Source organism: Staurois parvus, unplaced genomic scaffold, assembly GCF_062004578.1.
Source record: "Staurois parvus isolate SC_StPar_1 unplaced genomic scaffold, SC_StPar_1.0 ptg000039l, whole genome shotgun sequence".
Taxonomy (NCBI): domain Eukaryota; kingdom Metazoa; phylum Chordata; class Amphibia; order Anura; family Ranidae; genus Staurois; species Staurois parvus.
This window is the reverse complement of record NW_028317835.1, coordinates 1,991,458-2,012,592: the sequence shown is the minus strand read 5'-3', so window position 1 is coordinate 2,012,592 and position 21,135 is coordinate 1,991,458. Positions and strand designations below refer to the sequence as shown.

The following is a 21,135-nucleotide window of genomic DNA, read 5'->3' as shown; positions in this document are numbered from 1 at the left end:
CCTCCCACACACCAGACACCCCCCCACACTAGACACACACCCTCCCCCACACCAGACACACAACACTGCTCTTGCAGTCATTTTTACAGGACGACCACGCCTAGGGAGAGTAGCAACAGTGCTAAACTTTCTCCATTTGTAGACAGTCTGTCTTACCGTGGACACATGAACATCAAGACTTTTGGAGATACTTTTGTAACGCTTTCCAGCTTCATGCAAGTCAACAATTCTTGATGGTAGGTCTTCTGAGAGCTCTTTTCTGCGAGGCATGGTTCACATCAGACAGTGCTTCGTGAAACCAGTAAACCCAAAACAGGTGTGTGTTTTTTAAGGGCAGGACAGCTGTCAGCAACACATCCAATATCATCACACTGATTGGAGTCAAGGTTGGCTCACTCCTGGCTCCAATTAGCTCTGGGAGAAGTCATTAGGCTAGGGCCTCACATACTTTTTCCTCCCTGCATTGTGCATGTTTACATGTTATGTGCAATTAAACCATGGCAACATCTAATGTTTGTGTAGTATTATGTTCAGCAGACTGTGTTCTTCTATTGTTGTGACTTAAATGACGTTCAGAGCACATTTTATGCCCAATTCATGCAAAACTCCACGTAATCCCAAGGGGTTCACATACTTTTTCTTGCAACTGTAGTTTTACATGTAGATGGAGCCTACACTGTGTCCAATCAGAAGGAAGTATTTTCATCTCTCTGCAACTAATATTTTAGCTTTTATGAGAGATGAAAATTGATTCCTCTGAACTGTGGATAGACATCAAAGCTGGCAGACAATTTTGAGCACCCTCCTTGTCCCCTGTGGCTTCCCGAAGCTGAAATGGCTGGAGCTCTTCTTTTAGATTTTAAGAAGGTGGCAAACTCTGGCTACATAGGTGACAACGTTGTATTGGCACCTCGGTGACACCTCCAGCCTAGAAGCTGCTCTGTCCTTTCAGATGCTGATTGGTGAACATATGTCTCTGAATACTGAACTCTGATCTGTAATGACACAGAATGAGATGAGATCTACAATTGCATATTTCTACAGATCACATCACATCTCAACTACCCGAATCTTACATTTATGTTCCCAGGGTCTCCACATGGTGAGTGGTGATAGTGGTCTTTCCAGGTCGGGCAGAAAAAGCAGAACAGCGCTGGCCCAGGACAGCGTTCATGGCCCTCTGTTGTCCTGGGTTCAGCAGCAGGCCCAGGGGCACCTGGTGCACGTCAGTTGGATGGCGCGCTGCTTCCAGGAGATGCGGCATGGCCTCTTTGTCTTCCTTGGAGGGTATCGGACAGATGGCCATGACAAGAGGGTTTCGGTCATGGTACTCCTTGATCATATTGACATGCACCATTTTCTGCCACCTCCCCCGATCATCTAGTCCAAGAACATAGTGAAATTTACCTTCCTAATGACTTGGAAGGGTCCCTCCTATGTGTATTGCAGTATGTTCTGCGGATTTGGGACAATCATGATTTGGCCCTCCCAGTATTTTTTTTGTAGGGTCAGAGGACCATGGACAGCAATTCAAAGGGGGAAAATCCACAATGGTGAGGAAGGCCCGAGTCTCAGAATCCCACCGCCTTGTGTCCATCCACAGTGACCTCTTGCAGGTGTTTACCTTGGGGACTATGGGTAGGGGCCCCCACAGGCTGTAGGCCAAAGACTCCTGGGGGGGTGTCCTTGTCCACGGGAGTGAGATCCCAGTCTAGAGGGGGTGGAGATAAGTCCTCTGGAGCCTGGTACAGATCCACATAGTGTACTGGCCAGAGAAAGCTAGGCTCGAGAGTCTTTTTCTTGGCAGGACAGCTGGCCTGGTAGTGACCAGTCTTTCCACAGCCAAAACACCACCTATCTAAGGCCAGTCTGGGGCCCTGTTGTGAGGTGGCTGGACGAAGTGGGAGTAGGGGCCATGGCGCTGGCACTGTTTGGGGGCCCATCCGGTGATGGGGAGGCGTGTAGGACACTGATGTGGGATTGGGCATCCTGGCAGCTTAGGGTGTCTCGGCAGCAGGCTTCTTCCATTGTGGGTTAATGAGGAGTGTAACGGAACCGGACCCTGGACTGCACTAGGGTATTTCCATTAGACTCCCACTTCCCTGTCCAAACACAGATCCACGGACACCACCCTTGACCACATAGGAAATAGATTGCTTTATTTTAACATAGATACAAGATATATACACAGGGCAGGGAAATACACCCAGTAACAGGAAGCACATCAGCAGGCCATCCCATCAGGGGGAAGGGCTGCCGGAAACACCCCCCCCACCAAGCCAGTACAAACATATATCCCATAATAGTTTGTTCCCACAAGAGAACAGTGGGATACACCACCTGGCAGTGAACAATAAACAACCCCCCACCTATACATGTCTGCACAATATCAGGACACTCCACCCTGTCCCCCTAACAGGCACAGTGTGGAGGGATATGGGGAGCTGAGACAGGGGTCTACCCACCTCTCCACAGTGAGCTATGTTCCATGGGCCCCCCACCAAAAGTCATTCCCGTAACAAGGAGAGCCTCATACACTAAGGCTGCAGCTTCTTTGAGGGTGGCAGGTTTCCGCTCACGCACCCACTGTCGGAGTTCGGGGGGGGGGGGGGGGGCACTTGAAAAGGAACTGTTCATTCAGGATGGCCTGGATGATTTGCTATGGGGAGGTTGCCTTCTCTCCTTCCAGCCACCTGTGACATTTTAACGACAACTTGTGTGTGAACATCTTGAAAGAGGTCTCTGGGCAGTGGGGGGTAGTCCGGAACTGGGCCCGATATGACTCTGATGATACTGCGTAGTAGTCCAGTACAGCCCTTTTTATCTCCTAATAGTTCATTTTCTTGAGGGGATCTATCATTCAGTTGGCCTCAGCAGCCCCTCCGTCCAGCAGCTCGACCACATGGAGAGTCCAGTCTGTGTGTGGGACCTCCAGTAGTTCACATTGGTATTCAAAGTCCTGGAGGAACCTTTCCATATCTCTGGTATGTTCTTGGTAGGGCTTAAAGTTATTTCTGGATATTCTTTGGGCCTCCCATGCCACAGGACCAGGCATAGGGGCAGCTGCTTGGTTCTTTGCAATTTCACACTCCTTTTGTCTCTTTTGATGCTTTTCAATGGCTGCCAGCTTCTTCTGTAGTGGCATCCTCCCCTAGAATGGCCATCTCTTCCTTGAACCATATGACCCAAGGGCTCTTGCTGCTTGTAATGTGAAGCTCTGGTCCGTCTTCCCTCAAGACTGCTTGGCCCCTGTCAGTGCCCAACTCTTCTAATTGCTGTTGGCTGGACCAGCTGATCTTTTTTAAGTCCATTGTAGTTAAGGCCCAAAGTTCTGGCCTTTCTTGTAAGCTGGTTGCCAACCAGTGTCGATATTCTGGGGCTTCCTATTCCATCGTATGCAGACTCTCATCCACCATCTCGAGTACTCTCGTCCTGCTACTGCCAAACAGTTGTAACGTAGTAGGAGAGCAGAGAGAGAGCACACAGTGACAGATTGCACGGAACCTGACGTGAGGGTATTTATTGGGGTAGTTTTTGAGGTACAGACAATAGATCCGTTAGTTCACGGATCCACACCAGACACAGTAAAGTTCTCTGGAAGGCAATATCTAACAGGGGGCCGATAGTCCACAGGGTTCGATAGGACAGTGGGGTGGAGATCCGTGGGGATTGGGGTTCATGGGGAGAATTGGGCTCAATCTTTTGGGCAGCACAGGGTTAGTCCACTTACTGAATGTGGGGAACCAAACACAGAGGGTTATATCCACACAGGGAACACAGGGTCAATCCACACAGGCAGCTCCAGGCAGTGAAGGGTTAAGTCCACCAGGCTCATGGGCAACAAAGGTTTAAATCCGCCAGGCTCACGGGCAGCAAAGGGTTAAGTCTGCCAGGCTCACGAGCAGCGAAGGGTTAAGTCCACCAGGCTCACGGGCAACAAAGGGTTAAGGCCGCCAGGCTCACAGGCAGCAAAGGGTTAAGTCCGCCAGGCTCACGGGCAGCAAAGGGTTGAGTCCACACAGGGGAGAGATCTACACAGCAGGCTTACGGGCAGCAGAGGGTTCATCCACAGTGAGGAGCTCCAGGCAGCACAGAGTTAACCCCACACAGGGATCTAGCAGCAGACCGGCAGGCAGTGAAGCCAGGGAGAGGAGAGGAGAGGGCTTGGAGCAATGAGGAGGCTGGCCCACAGCTCAGACCTCACTCACATGGCAGGGACAACAGCCAGGAGAACTACCAGGGACCGGGGCCCCACTCTGCCTTAAGTACAGAGCCGTGGTAACCCAAGACTTTGCCCACCCCACGTCTCTGGACCCGCACAGGGAATGCGGCCTTTAAATGGAGCGTGGGAGGACGGGATTGAGACGTGCACATGAGGATAGTAAGGGGGTGACAGGAGGGAGCCTGCATGTGGATTCCCACAGTAGGGAACCGACTTTCTGACACTCGGCTAGGATGCTCCCTCGGCAGGGGGCCAGATTGCTGGCAACAAAGAGTGAGGGCTTCAGGGGGGTGGGGGGGGGGGTGGCAGGCAGTGGACTGGGGGATGGGGGAGACCAGCTCTGTGACATACAGTAATTGTAAATTGAGAGGTATATGGGTGAAGTTAGTTGCACGGTCATTGTTAATTGAGCGGTATGGGGGTGGAGTCGGGTACACAGTCATTGGTAATTGAGCAGTATGTGGGTGGAGCCAGATCATTGCGAGTGGTGTGTGGGAGTTGCCAGGTGCACAGTTATTGGTAATTGAGTGGTATGTGGATGGAGCCAGGTGCACGGACATTGGTATGTGGGTGGAGCCAGGTGCAGTCATTGGTAATTGAGCGGTATGTGGGTGGATTCAGGTGAAGCCATTGGTAATAATGTGGTATGTGGGTGGAGCCAGGTGCACTGTCATTGATAATAAAGTGAAATGTGGGTGGAGCCAGGTGCACAGTTATTGGGAATTGAGCGGTAATAAAGTAGTATGTGGGGGAGCAGTGAACGGTCATTGATAATAAAGTAAAATGTGGGTGGAGCCAGGTGCACAGCCATTGATAATATAGTGAAATGTGGGTGGAGCCAGGTGCACAGTCATTGATAATAAAGCGGTATAGGGGTAGAGCCAAGTGCATGGTCATTGGTAATAAAATGGTATGTGGGTGGAGCCAGCTGCACAGTCATTGGTAATTGAGTGGTATGTGGGTGGAGCCAACTGCTCGGTCATTGGTAATTGAGCGTTATGTGAGTGGAGCCAGGTGCACGGTCATTGGTAATTATGCGGTGTGTGGGTGGAGCCAAGTGCACGGTCATTGGTAATTGAGCGTTATGTGAGTGGAGTTAGGTGCACAGTCATTGGTAGTTGAGTGGTATGTGGGTGGAGCCAGGTGCACAGTCATTTTCAAAGGCAAGTTGTGTCACTTCCTTTTTCAAAAGTTTTTGGAGTCCCAAAAAAATTATTTGATAGCCCTCCTCCCCCAACCAATACTAATAAGCCTTTACCCCCCCACCTTGTGACACCAGATATACTCACCCAAGTCCCCCATACAGGTCCCTCACCTCCGGGTCCTGGTGTGGGAACTGCTGATCCAGCTCTGCGATTCTCCCCCCTGAGATCACCTCTCCTCTTCCGTCCCCCTGTGGTGACATCATCCTCTTCTCTATTCTGAGAGGACCCCACTGGAACCCATCCAATAGGCAGTATTTGTGTTAGGCAGGCACCAATGTGGTCACCCAAAGAAACCAGGAAGTAAACAAGAGAAGACTCGGGGTGGTCATGTGATCACAGATACAGGAAAGTATAAAAGGACTTTTACATTAGAGCAGTGGTTCTTAACCTTGTTGGAGGTACTGAACCCCACCAGTTTCATATGCGCATTCACCGAACCCTTCTTAATTGGAAAAATAAAATATGATTTTTAAAATTCAAAACATAGGTATATATTTATACATAGGTGCACAAAATGAACAAAACCGTTAAGAACATGATTTTCACACAAAAACAAAAACATAATAATGAATATTTACTGCACGAATCATATGAGTCGGGTGTGGGTCTTCACCTCTGCCGAACCCGCGAGACTGACTCACTGAACCCCTGGGGTTCGATCGAACCCAGGTTAAGAACCACTGTTTTATAGTAATTCATCCCCCATATAGTAATTCATCCCCCATAGTAATTCATCCCCCCTATAGTAATTCATCCCCCATATAGTAATTCATCCCTCATATAGTAATTCATCCCCCATAGTAATTCATCCCCCCTATAGTAATTCATCCCCCATATAGTAATTCATCCCCCATAGTAATTCATCCCCCATATAGTAATTCATCCCCCATATAGTAATTCATCCCCCATTGTAATTCATCCCCCCTATAGTAATTCAGCCCCCATATAGTAATTCATCCCCCATAGTAATTCATCCCCCATATAGTAATTCATCCCCCATAGTAATTCATCCCCCATATAGTAATTCATCCCCCATAGTAATTCATCCCCCATATAGTAATTCATCCCCCCTATAGTAATTCATCCCACATATAGTAATTCATCCCCCATAGTAATTCATCCCCCATAGTAATTCATCCCCCATATAGTAATTCATCCCCCATAGTAATTCATCCCCCATAGTAATTCATCCCCCATATAGTAATTCATCCCCCCTATAGTAATTCATCCCCCCTATAGTAATTCATCCCCCATAGTAATTCATCCCCCATAGTAATTCATCCCCCATATAGTAATTCATCCCCCATAGTAATACATCCCCCATATAGTAATTCATCCCCCATATAGTAATTCATCCCCCATAGTAATTCACCCCCCATATAGTAATTCATCCCCCATAGTAATTCATCCCCCATATAGTAATTCATCCCCTATAGTAATTCATCCCCCATATAGTAATTCATCCCCCATATAGTAATTCATCCCCCATAGTAATACATCCCCCATATAGTAATTCATCCCCCATATAGTAATTCATCCCCCATAGTAATTCACCCCCCATAGTAATTCATCCCCCATATAGTAATTCATCCCCCATAGTAATTCATCCCCCATATAGCAATTCATCCCCCATATAGTAATTCATCCCCCATATAGTAATTCATTCCCCATAGTAATTCATCCCCCATATAGTAATTCATCCCCCCTATAGTAATTCATCCCCCATATAGTAATTCATCCCCCATAGTAATTCCTCCCCCCTATAGTAATTCATCCCCCCTATAGTAATTCATCCCCCATATTAATTCATCCCCCATAGTAATTCATCCCCCATATAGTAATTCATCCCTCCTATAGTAATTCATCCCCCATATTAATTCATCCCCCATAGTAATTCATCCCCCATATAGTAATTCATCCCCCCTATAGTAATTCATCCCCCATAGTAATTCATCCCCCATATTAATTCATCCCCCATAGTAATTCATCCCCCATATAGTAATTCATCCCCCCTATAGTAATTCATCCCCCATAGTAATTCATCCCCCCTATAGTAATTCATCCCCCATATAGTAATTCATCCCCCCTATAGTAATTCATCCCCCCTATAGTAATTCATCCCCCCTATAGTAATTCATCCCCCATATTAATTCATCCCTTATATAGTAGTAGTAAGTAAGTAGCAAGTAGTAAGCCAAGTCCCCCCTGTGTCAATTCACTTACCTTTGCTCCGCGCGTTCCTCTCGCCGTATTCCCGCGCCGTTCCGGTCTTCAGGGCGGACTGTGAGAGGAGCCTAGCTCCTCTCACGTTCGTCACGCTGCCCCGCCTACACACATCCTGACAGCCAATCACTGGCTATCAGGATGTGAGTGGCAGCGAGACTGGCCAATCATTGCATTTGAGCGCGCTGCCCTGGCTGTTTTTTTTTTTTGGATCACCCTGCAGAGTCCCTGCCGCCCGAGAGGAGGGAGGGGAGCGGGCGCCCGGCACACAAAAGCCGCATTAAAGCGTGTAAAGAGCTGCATGTGGCTAACGAGCCGCGGCTTGCCGACCACTGAGCTAAGCGATGTTGCGTGACCACCTGCAGCCAATGATGGACAAGCGGGGCATGTCATCACGAATCATATGAGTCGGGTGTGGGTCTTCACCTCCGCCGAACCCGCGAGACTGACTCACCGACCCCTGGGGTTCGATCGAACCCAGGTTAAGAACCACTGTATTAGAGGGTGTGACGGAGGGTAGACAGGACATAGTAATTCATCCCCTATAGAACACACAGATTAGATGGCAAACGCATAAAGCTTTATTGAGGCAAACAGATGACAGTCACTGAATAGGGAAGTTCACAGGGAGGGAGAATATGCCAGTCCAGGACAACAAGGAGGGACCAACACACTTAAAGTCCAACACCGAGAGCCAAGGGAGAGTCTCTGTAGCAATTGTAATCCAACGGGGGTTACTGTGAGGTCAGCACAGGAACAGTTCAAGTGAAGCAGGGAGAGAGCATGTACTCACGGATCTCCGGTGTCTAGCAGACAGTCTTCCCCAGCTCTGGGGGGTTCCTAAGCAGGCTTGGGTCTCTGCAGAGCCTGGCCACAAAAGGTCCCAGCTGCAGCTCGAGCTCCATCAGCTACACAGTGGTGAATTCCTCGGGAGCCCTGGCACCAGCTTCTTAAACTGATGTTGGACCCCCTAGTTGCCTAGGCAACTTGGGGGAAGGGGGCCGGAGCTGGCGTGGCTCTAGTTTGTCTTATAAATGCCTTTCATCTCTGCAGGAGGGGTGAGGGGCCCATTCAAAAAGGCGGGAGAGCAGGGACAGAGCAAGGGGGCTGAGAGGGGAAAGCAGCTGCGACACTGTGGTATTGTTTTCTTTAATCGAATGGTCAGATAGAGGAGGAGGAGTTTATCATGGGGAGGGGTTTATCCAGAGGAGGGGCTGTAAAAGTTTACTTTACTTGGAAGATGTTTTATTAACCACTTCCTGACTGCGCTCTAAATGAAAGATGGCTGCAGTGCGGCTCTCTCATTCTGGGAGGGTATCCGTGGATGCCCCCCAGAACAATGCCCCCCATGTGGCCCCCTGGGGTCCTTCTGATACAGATGATCGCAGATTGTAGGGAAAGGCCAATCACAGCTCATCACTTGCTGGTTATTGACATTCCTTTCCTTCAGTGACACCTCATCAATGCTCATCAGTGATGGAGAAAAATGACCTATTTGCAACATTTCATGACAGAAACTCACCCCTGGTTCACATATATTCAGCCATACAGGTCGTGTTTTGCATTTGAATGGCCTCCCGTGATACGCAGGGAAAGAAGTCCTTGCACTTCTTTGGAAAATGCAGCCCGCAAGGGAACCTCGGTTCCCAGTACAGTTGCGTTTTCCAGTGCGGGCGGTATGCCATTAGAACTAATGGCACCCACCTGCGGGTCTGCAAGTCTTTGTGCGGGTGGTTTGGCTGCACAGATTTTTGTGCGGATCCTCAGCAGCACCACCCACACAGATGTGAACCTAGTGTAAGAAAACCTTTTTCTCCAATATTTTCAGTTTTCTTTCATTTATTTAACAAAAATAAAAACCTCAGAGGTGATTAAATACCACCAAAAGAAAGCTCTGTCTCAAAAAATTGATAATTTCATTTGGGTGCAGTGTTCCATGACTGAGTCATTGTCATTCAAAGTGCGACAGCGCTGAAAGCTGAGAATTGGCCTGGGCAGGAGGGGGAGGGGGAGTGCCCAGTATTGAACGGGTTACAAAGCAAGAAATGAGTAATTCCACATCGTTTTTGGGGCCTTTGCCTGGTGGAGAGAGACCCAGCCTAGAGAGGCTGCCTGCCCCCCAAGGCTCTCCAGTGGAAGTCTGGAGGAAGAGTTTGGAGTAAAGTCTGCAGAGGACCTGGCCAGAAACCTAATGGTACAAGGCCTGGCTGATACTGGAAGGAGGCATCCATGTATACAGGGAGGCCTGAATGAGATCCTGGAGAGACTGTTGAGTTTTTGTCCTCTTTTGTGAAGGGACTGTTCCAGATTTGCTGGTTTAGTGCTGTTTCCAGAGTGGGATCCCCCTGAGATGGATGTCCACACTCTGCTACCTTTGAGGCCTATGTTAAAGAAGTTAACCCTCTCTAAAGAGTGTCCTCAGCCAAATTTGCACTAGTTCTGGGGTATCCCAAGGCTTACCCCATTCCCTATCCCAATTCTTCAAGTAATAAATCTGAAAATGACACATTCTGCCTGTCACTGTGTGGAGAGACTGAAAATCTAATGTGTTCCTGGCCTGCAAACACTCAATAGGGAATAGAACCTGGGACAATCAGCAGGACCAGTCTGGGAAATCTCCTGTGTTCCTGGCCGGCATACACCCAACAGGGAATAGAACCTGGGACAATCAGCAGGACCAGTCTGGGGAATCTCCTGTGTTCCTGGCCTGCACACACCCAATAGGGAATAGAACCTGGGACAATCAGCAGGACCTCTCTGGAGAATCTTTTGTGTTCCTGGCCTGCATACACCCAATAGGGAATAGAACCTTGGACAATCAGCAGGACCAGCCTGTGGAATCTCCTGTGTTCCTGGCCTGCATACACCCAATAGGGAATAGAACCTTGGACAATCAGCAGGACCTCTCTGGAGAATCTTTTATGTTCCTGGCCTGCATACACCCAATAGGGAATAGAACCTGGGACAAACTGCAGGAACAATCTGGGGTCTGTGATCTCTATATATATTGTGGTGGTCGGGTAAAGTGGGGATCACCTTCCCTGGGAAGAAGGCAGGCCAAACAACAGGTCTTTTCTGAAAATTCAGACTTGTAGTCAGTTGTAGAAAAAGCTTAGACACAGAGAAACAAATGAGAAGAGAAATCCTTGCCATCCAGGCGTGAAACTCTACAGCAGTGTTTCTCAACTCCAGTCCTCATGGACCCCCAACAGGTCATGTTTTCAGGATTTCCACTATTTTGCACAGGTGATTTGATCAGTTTCACTGCCTAAGTAATTACCACAGCTGTTTCATCTGAGGGAAATCCTAAAAAAACATGACCTGTTGGGGGTCCATGAGGACTGGAGTTGAGAAACACTGCTCTACAGATTCCTCTCTCACAGGTGAAGGGCTTCTCCCGGCCATACAAATACCCCAAGCATTTAGCAAACCTTTTCCTTTCTCTGACAGAGAGATATCCACATGGACCTCCATCTCAGGTGGCTTCCTGAGTTCCAGTCCAGAGCACCCTCTTGCTCCAGCCCTTCCATTATTTATCTCACTTGCTGCTGGTCACAAATGGGAAGCAAAACCCAGAGCAGATCTCACACTGCCAGGATGACACCGGAAACCCGGACTGGACTGCACCTTTGTTTCGCACGTAAGAAAGCACGTGAAGTGAAACATAACGTCCCTCAACAACCTCACCTTTTATTATGTCTCAGGGCATATTTATAAGTTTTCCCATGCTTTGTGAGAGAAATATCTTAAAAAAAAAAACTTTATGCAGCAAAAAAATTTGGGGCAAAAAAATGAAATCTTCAAAAAAACTCACAATGTACCTTAGACAACACCTTGGCATGCTTTCTTCCCAAAATAGTTTCATTTAAGGGCCTCAAGAAATATATTCAGTTAGAACATCAGGACTGATACATTTCAAATGTATATCTCATAGTTTGCAGACTGCAGAGCTTTCCCACAGAATAAACAATACACACTGATTTGGATTTATTTTTATTTAAAAAAATGTAGAATACATTTTGGCATACATGTATTAAGAAAGATTGGTTATTGGAAGGTCTACTGTATATATACACACACACAGTATATTAGGAAAAACATTATATATATATATATTTCAGTCCTTTTCCTTTCTATAGTAGAACATAAAAACCCAATGATGATTAAAAACCACCAAAAGAAAGCGCTGATTCTATAAAATGATATAAAAATTGAGTGTTGCATGATTGTCAAAATATCACAATGCAGAAAACTGAGAAAAGGCCTGGTAATGAAGTGGGGGAGAAACATGAGGGTACTGAAGCCAAAGTGCCATGTCCATATGGATGGAGGGGAGACTCACCCTGGAGATCTGATGAAGTGTGTCTGCCAAGCTGTTCATGCAGTAGCATAAGGCAGTAGGTAAAAGGTCCAACTGGCTATGGAATGAGACATCCATAAGGATGGAACCGAGATCTCTGGCTTGTATTTAGTCCATGCAGTGAAGGTTACACCACAAAGGGTTTGTTGTGACAAGAAATGGCAGGATCTATCACAGGAACTGCCCATTAAGGAGGAGAGTTCCCTCAATAAGACATGTCAACGGACTCCACCAGTGAGTGGAACAGGAATATCTTAGCTGGTTCAGACAATCTAAGGGACCAGATGCTGGATACCTTGGGATAAGCAGACTCATGATTGATCTACCACTAAAAAGGAGCGTACACCAGCAAGAAGGTTAGCAATGGTATTCTGAAAGCCTAATTCAGGGTTTTGTGTTACTGTAAATAGTTGGTCCAAATAAACGTTTTCTATGACTAAGAGATGTGGCTGCTGACACCATTGTACTGACAGCAAGTCCCCGTACTGCTGAAGCTACATACAGTTTGTACAGTGCTGACAGTGGCCACATTTCTTAGTCATGGAAATACTTTATTTGGGCCGGCTTCACCAAATAAACCAAATAACAGAAAACCTGGAGTTGGGCTTTAGGGGTACCATTGCTAACCTTATCGCTGGCATACGCTCCTTTTTAGTGGTGAAATCTCAGCAATGGAGTTGTGATCCTATCTCCTCAGAAGGAGACAGATCATCTTCAACTACCCATTTCCCCTCGGGAAACTTGTCTGGCTCAAGGAAAAAGTCAATGACGGAGTCGTGAGGGGAAGTCGATTATGCACAGGTGTGACCCCCTGGAATTTATGGCCTTAAAAAGGCCTGAAATTATCACCATGAACTATGACTTTGTGGTATACAATTCCTCTTTGGACAGGAAAGAAGAATCTTGGGTGGCAGACTGGATAGCAGAATGATCAGAGAAAGGTAGGGAGTGAGATTGGGGACAACCATCAGAGGAAAGGGTTCTAGGGTCCTCAGCGGTCCTCAAACTACCATCCCCATTTGAGCCAAGTGCTAAACATGGGATGGTGACTCGGACTGAACATTTTTCCTCACACTTGTGACCTGCCATACTCGTGAATATTGTCCCCACAGGGATACTCATGACCTCCTCTGCTGTGGAAAAGGAGGGAAGGCCTTGGTGCTAAGAACTTGCATTTTACTGTGAACCCAGATAGTACAGTGAATACTGTGAAAACAAAGGAGAGCCAGGAATTGAAAGGTGCACCCAGAAAGAGGAAGAGGCAGGGTGTGCAACTGCAGTGACCCAAATGAGAGTCAGGTGGAACAGATGCAGTGATTCTCAGTAAGATTGCAGGTGCAGTAGCACCCAGCACACGTGACAATTCCAGGAAAGGCTACCAAAATCTAAATACTCACAGCTTTAAGCTACGACCACTGGAAGGGTGGTCACTGGTCCCCAAACACTCCTAGGGGTTTTAGAACTAAAACACACCCTGTGCAGGGGAATTTTTTAGGGTTGCTACCCTGTTGGGTTCATTTACATGGGCAAAGAAGCCCATACAGCGTTCAAGATATCTTTGATTATGCTTGTGGAGCTGCATGCAAGCAGCCAATGTTAGTCAATGGAGACACAGTTCAGAACGCATGCTGCGTGCATTCAGGGCCACACACCTGTCTCTATGCCCCTCTCAAACCTGAGTGTGTAGACAGCTGCTATCACTCTATTGACTATCACAGGTTGCCAGCATACAGCTCCATACTGCTCCTGAGCAATAAACAAAATGTTATTCATGCTGTTTGGGTGTGTGTCTATGTGAATGAACCACTGGCACATTTATTGGAAGGATTAGCAGAGGGAAATACCCCATCATGGCTTTTTCCAACTTGGTTAGCATAGCCCCACAAGGGTCTTCAGGGACAACACTCTACTGCTGGCGGACAATGGCTCTGGACCTGTGGAGCACCCTGCAGCTAACTCCATGTTTTGCACTACAAGCCAAGGAGATTGCCTGCATCAGGATTTAATGCATAGCAGAAACAACACAGGCCAGCTCTACTAAGGTATTAACAGGAAGCTGCAGTGGTTATAGTTCAGCAGGAACGTTGATAAAGAGAAACACCTTGATAGAGAGAAAACCTTACCATAGCCCTCAAACATAGCTTCAGAGGCTTATCAAGATTCCACTAGACCACTACCTAGTCTCTGTTGCTGAGGCAGATTTGTTAGGGTGAATTCACTACTACAAATGGTCCTTGCCTGTATCCAAGGTTGATCACTAGCATGGGATTGCTGCATGAGTGATTGCCTGCGAGTGGCTGTGATTAGCTGCAGGAGCTAGAAGCCTCCCATTGCTTTCAATGCAGCTGCCTCCAGCTGCTAATTCCGGGAGCCCCTGCTGGGATTCTCACATCTAATTAGAGGCCCAGTGCATTTGCAGGTGTGAATGAACCCTTAATGTATTAGCTCAGGATCTTCTAAACAAGAAACCATCTGGGAATGCATGTCATTTAATGTACAATGCAAACAAATTACTCACACAAATCTCCTTAAGCAGGAAGAACATAATAATCATAAAGAAAACACAGTTCTTTTCAACTTGTCCAAAAATGTAAAGCATTCAAAGGTCTTTCAAGTGTGAATCTGATGGATATAAGCACTAAGCTCCATGCATCATCCTTTTTATCATGGTTTGCTCACACATTGTAGTAAGTTTGTTTTTCAAATTAGCATTATATCTTTTAACAATCTCATTAGCTTGTAGGATCACATTGGTGGAGGAACTGCTGGGACACCCTCAGCTCTTCCACAGTGGCTGAGCTATTACATCTTTAATACCCCACTTCTCTAGGAGTTTCCTCTCTGCAGCTGAAGATGAAGACTATGGACCCCTGGTGACTGGTAAGCTTTATCAACTTCAGAAAACTGATACTATTTCTTTCTGGTGTGAAGCATCTGGTGTCTGATAAGGTGCGGCTTCATTGCAAAAGCTTTATCACATTCAGAACATTGATGTGGCTTCTCCCCAGTGTGAACCCTCTGGTGTACGATAAGATTTGTCTTCTTTCTATAAACTTTATCACATTCAGAACATTGAAATGAGTTTGGTCCAGTGTGAACCTTCTGGTGTATGATAAGCTCTGTCTTGGATTTAAAAGCTTTGTCACATTCAGAACACTGAAATGGCTTTGCTCCAGTGTGGACCATCTGATGTCTTATAAGGTTTGGCTTCAATGTAAAAGCTTTGTCACATTCAGAGCATTGATATGGCTTCTCTCCAGTATGAACAACCTGGTGTCTGATAAGGTTTCCTTTCACTGTAAAAGCTTTGTCACATTCTGAACACTGATATGGCTTCTCTCCAGTGTGGACTACTTGGTGACTGATAAGCTCTGACTTCATTATAAAAGCTTTGTCACATTCAGAACACTCAAAGGGCTTCTCTCCAGTGTGAACCATCTGGTGTCTGAGAAGGCTTAGCTCTACTGCAAAAGCTTTATTACATTCAGGACACTGGTATGGCTTCTCTCCAGTGTGATTCCTCTGGTGTGTGATAAGGCTTGACTCTACTGTAAAAGCTTTATCACATTCAGAACACTGATATGGCTTCTCTCCAGTGTGAATCCTCTGGTGTGTGATAAGGTTTGACTTTCCTGTACAATATTTGTCACATTCAGAACACTGATACAACTTATCTCCAGTATGAATTCTCTGGTGTCTGACAAGCTGTGACTTCCTTCCAAAAAATGTGTCACATTCAGAACACTGATATGGCTTCTCTCCAGTGTGAATCACCTGGTGTATAATAAGGTTTGACTTTCTTGTAAAAGCTTTGTCACATTCAGAACACTGAAATTGCTTCTCTCCAGTGTGAATCCTCTGGTGTGTGAGAAGGCTTGACTCCAATGTAAAAGCTTTGTCACATTCAGGGCACTGGTATGGCTTCTCTCCAGTGTGAATCCTCTGGTGTGTGAGAAGGCTTGACTCCAATGTAAAAGCTTTGTCACATTCAGAACACCGATATGGCTTCTCTCCAGTGTGAATCATCTGGTGTCTGATAAGGTTTGACTTTGTTGTGAAAGCTTTGTCACATTCAGAACACTGATATGGCTTCTCTCCAGCGTGAATCTTCTGGTGTCTGATAAACTTTGCTTCCATTGTAAAACCTTTGTCACATTCCTAACAAGATTTATCTTTTTTTCTCCGTGACGTCTCTTATGTATACAGGGGTTGGACTTTACTGTAAAGTCATTGTCACTTCCAGAACACAGGAATTACTTCTCTCCTGTTGTCCTCTGAGGCTGGATCAATGTTGAAGAGGATCCAAAGCAATTTATGACATTCAGAACACGGATATGGCTTGTATCCTGTGTGAATCCTCCAGTGAAGTGCAGTAAAACTTTTTCTGAACACCAGTATGATTTGTCTCCAATGTGACTTGTGAAGACCAAAAACCTACTTCATCAATCCACCTGTACAGAGATAAAAACAAATAAAAGTCAGTGTTTGTTTTCTAATTTTATAGAGAAAAACAGTATTCTTTATATTTCCATGTGCTAGTACAATTGACCATTTTTTCTTCAAAGAATCTCTCCTTTGATCCCACTCAGAGCATTGTGATCATATAAACTGTATGATAATCAGAGGCAATGTGTTCAGCTTTGTGAGAATTCAGCACAGCAGCTATTTTTTTCCAATAATGTTTTTAATAAAGTTTACATATGTAGTCCTGGATAACAATGACGCAATTTCACATGTGACCTGGGTTGCCCTGAATCGCATGGCAATGGGAAAAAAACTGCATGACCATTAGCTAACAACAGACATGGGTCACAGTAGTAAAAACACGCATTAAAAATGTATCCAAACCATACCAAGTCCCACTACAAAATTGTATTGAAAATTGGATCAAAATTTCTCTGCATTAGTGTGAACCTAGCCTTATACTACAAGGAGAAGGCATCATTTAGGACTCAGGCCCTCCACAGTAGACAGTTAATACTCTACACATAGTCCTTGATCCATTACTGTGACCCAATCAAGGAACAGTTTAGGGTCCAGTGTTTTATGATTCTGAAGAAATGAAGACATAGGGCCATAGGGGAGGTTGTATTGCATCACCTTGACATACATAAGCTGGACACATATCACAACTTCTGTTATTTGATTGTATTCTTTTAAATAATTCTGAGTGGAAAGTATGAGTGAACATATCTTGTAACTAAGCTGCTTAACCACTTGCCGATAGGGCAAGTGACAACTACAGCGTAGGCAGCCAGGTCTGGGAGGGTGTCATAAAACGTCCTCCTGTGATTGTGCTTCCTGTACTCCTTCGATGGCCACATCCGGAGAGGTCAGCTTGAACACAGCACGCCATGTACAAGGGTAAAGGGCCTATCACAGTGGCCACTTACCACATGATCGCTCTGTCCAATGATGAGTGATCACGTTTGTACACAATGCAGGGTCATGCCTAGGTCTTCTCTCTCCTTTCCTCACATCGATACTGAGTGCAAGAAAAGGAGAGAGATCAGTGGCCAAACAGTGAGTTTGTGTACACTACTGTGCCCATCAGTGCCCTTTTAATGATCATCAGTGCCCTATAGTGCCCATCAGTGAGTGCATATCAGTGCCCAACAGTGATGCCTCATCACTGCAGCTTATCAGTGCCCATCAGTGATGGCTCATCACTACAGCTTATCAGTGCCCATCAGTGAGTGCTCATCTGTGCCCATCAGTGAGTGCTCATCAGTGCCCATCAGTGAGTGCTCATCAGTGCCCATCAGTGAGTGCTCATTAGCACCTATCAGTGCTGCCTCACCTGTGCATATCAATGCCAGCTTATCAGTGCAGCTTCAGAGCAGTGCATATCAGTGCAACCTCCTCAGTGCAGCCTCATTAATTCACATAAGTGCACATCAGAGCAGTCTGGTCAGCACCCAGCAGAGCACCTCATCAGCACCCACAGTGCAGCCCGATCAGCACCCAGCACTGCAGCCCGATCAGCACCCAGCACTGCAGCCCGATCAGCATCCAGCACTGCAGCCCGATCAGCATCCAGCACTGCAGCCCGATCAGCATCCAGCACTGCAGCCCGATCAGCATCCAGCACTGCAGCCTCATCAGCACCCATCTTCTCTCCCAGTGTCCCCAGCCCACAGTCACCAGTATGTCTAAAAAAAAAATGTACCTGTGAGGAGGCATACCAAGTCCTAAGCAAGACCAACAAGAGCAGCGAGGAGTTACAAGAATTACACTCCTACTGGTCCACCCACCCCATCTTTCAAATGTCCAAATTCACTTATCAGTCATGTTAAGAACAAGATATCTAATGATCATGCGGTTCCTCCATTACAACAGTAACACCCAGTGCTCTCCCCAAAATGACCCAGCATATGATAATATGTATAAAATGTAGCATGGATAAGTCGCTTGTCCCTTTTACTGGCAGGCTGAGCTTCAAGCAGCTTATCCCCAGCAAAAGAGTCCGATATCGGGTTAAACTCTTCAAGTTATGCAAAAGAGCCATTAGGTACGCCTATGCTTTCCTCGTGTACAAAGGAAAGGACAAACTGCTGCATCCCCCTGAATGCCCAGATTGCATTGGATCAAGTGGAGAAGTCATAACCGCCAAAGCCAAAGGCGACTACTCTGTCCTCCTCCTCCTGGACCTCTCCGCGGCCTTCGACACAGTTGACCACCCCCTCCTCCTTAATAAACTACTCTCCCTTGGCATCAGAGACACCACTCTCTCCTGGTTCTCCTCTTACCTATCCCGACGCTCCTTCAGCGTTTCCTACAACGGTGCAACCTCCCCTTCCCTCCCCCTCTCTGTTGGGGTCCCCCAGGGCTCTGTCCTTGGACCCCTTCTCGTCTCCATCTACACCTCCTCCCTTGGCAAACTCATACACTCCCACGGCTTCAACTACCACCTCTACGCTGATGACACTCAAATTTACCTCTCCACCCCCCACCTCACCCCCACATTCTCCGCCCGCATCACTCACCTCCTAAACGACATCTCTGACTGGATGTCGCTCCATTTCCTCAAGCTTAACCTCTCCAAAACCGAGCTTCTCGTCTTCCCCCCTGCCCGCCCCCCCCCCATCCTATCCATCACTACCAACAACACCACCATCAATCCCGCCCGCAAGCCAAAGTCCTTGGCATCATTCTGGACTCAAACCTCTCCTTCCAACCTCATGTCAAATCACTTACAAACACATGCAGGCTCCACCTTCGCAACATTGCCAAAATACGCACCTTCCTCACCCCAGACACCACTAAACTACTCGTACACTCCCTGATTATCTCACGCCTCGACTACTGCAACTCCCTCCTCACCGGCCTACCCCAGTGCAGGCTCTCCCCGCTCCAGACCATCCTAAACTCAGCGGCCAGACTCATCCACCTCACCAACTGCTCCACCTCTGCCACCCCCCTCTGCCTATCCCTCCACTGGCTCCCTATCGCCCAACGCATAAAATTCAAACTACTAACCCTGACCTACAAAGCCGTGCACAACACTGCCCCCGACTACCTCTCCAACCTGATTTCCAGGTATCACCCCACCCGTACCCTCCGCTCTTCACAGGACCTCCTTCTATCTTGCCCCCTGGTCTCCTCCTCCCACGCACGTCTGCAAGACTTCTCCAGGTCCTCCCCCATCCTCTGGAACTCACTACCCCAATCCATCAGACTGTCACCTTCCCTCCTCACCTTCAGGCGCTCCCTGAAAACCCACCTCTTCAGGGAAGCCTACCCCACCCTCACCTAACTGCCGTTCTCCTTCATTCCTCCTACCACTCCATCCCCCACAGTCACTTCCTCCTGTACCACTACCCCCTCCCTCCTAGATTGTAAGCTCAAAAGGGTAGGGCCCTCTAACCCCTCGTGTGCTGTTTGTAGTTGCTGTACTGTTTCATGTATTGTCCCCCCCTCTATTGTACAGCGCTGAGCAAACCCTTGGCGCTGTATAAACTCAATGTAATAATAATAATTTGGGTGCTTGTATTTCCACTCCTTGAAAAGGGTTATCATCTCTATGTTGAGAATTACTAAACCAGCTTGTCCCTTTTCCACAATCTTCACTGAAGGAAAACACTAGCATGTGGCACTAGTAGGAAAGCTTGTGAACACAAAACTACAACAAGGTGAACACAAAACTACGAGGGGAGTTTGAGTTTTCAGAGCAAAGAAATATTGGCTATGAAGTGGAGGGACAAATGAGACATTTACATGCTCTCATCAATTCACGACATCTACGTGCAAATCACCAGAAGAAATGGCACAGTCCAAAAAAGCAGAATGTGCCTGTCACAGTCCACCCTCCCTCTCTTCTCCCCCCTTCCCCATTGCATGTCCCTGCACCCGCACGTAGCCCACAAAGTGGTGTGCTTGGCACCAGGGACATGCCTCCTGCGGCGAGGATCACACCTCTTCTCAGCTGGGCACCAAGAAGTCTACCGCCCCACTGTGCCTGCATGTGGATTCTCCACATGCAGGTCACCTAGGTGTCCCCACGCGCCCCCTCTGCTGTGTGCCTGGACAGCCTGCCTTCTGCTGTGTGCCCTCTACTGTGTCTCCTCTGCTGTGTGCCTACTCATTGCCTGGCAGCCTGCCCCTCTGCTGTGTGTTCAGACTTTACCAGTTGCCTGCCTTAACTGCCCCTCTGCTGTGTGCCCCTGGACTCTCCCCTTGCTATACCTATCAAGTGCCTTTCAAATCACTCAATAAAAGCCTTGTGTGCCCACTGCTCTCCGCTTGTGTTCTGTCCCACCTACACTTCCGTCACATACTGGTTGGCAGTGGTGGGATCAGAACGTGGAAGAAGACAATGGAGAGCAATAGCCCCTTGATGCTGAACCTAACCCGGGCTAGTGAGTACAGGAACTGGACTGTGGCAAGTTTGCAGGAGAGGGCCCGGGAACTAGGCCTCCCCAGAATGGGCCTATCCAAGGAATAGCTGGTCACCGCCATCGAGGAAGCCAGCCGTAGAGGGGTGACAGCTTGGATGCCCCTCAGAGACAGAATGCCCTGCATCAGACAACCAAAGCCCCAGGAGCCCCTGGATCACCTGGTATGAGGAGGAGATGACCATCCTGGGCTCCGGGGCCACTTTGGATGACAGGCGGGAAGCCATCTGG

The 21,135-nt window shown here is 47.4% G+C and overlaps 1 protein-coding gene and 1 pseudogene across 1 annotated transcript in view; one reads left to right on the top strand and one right to left on the bottom strand.

Moving 5' to 3' along the window:
* LOC149470550 (uncharacterized) overlaps positions 1-21,135 on the top strand; it is a 263,673-nt pseudogene that overhangs the window by 205,052 nt on the left and 37,486 nt on the right.
* LOC149470540 (uncharacterized) overlaps positions 14,530-21,135 on the bottom strand; it is a 699,116-nt gene continuing 692,510 nt past the window's right edge. Inside the window, exon 2 of the mRNA XM_089662730.1 lies at positions 14,530-16,461. Within this exon, the coding sequence (XP_089518856.1) occupies positions 14,921-16,147 (1,227 nt within the window). The 5' untranslated portion in view covers positions 16,148-16,461 and the 3' untranslated portion in view covers positions 14,530-14,920. The remainder of the gene's footprint in view (positions 16,462-21,135) is intronic.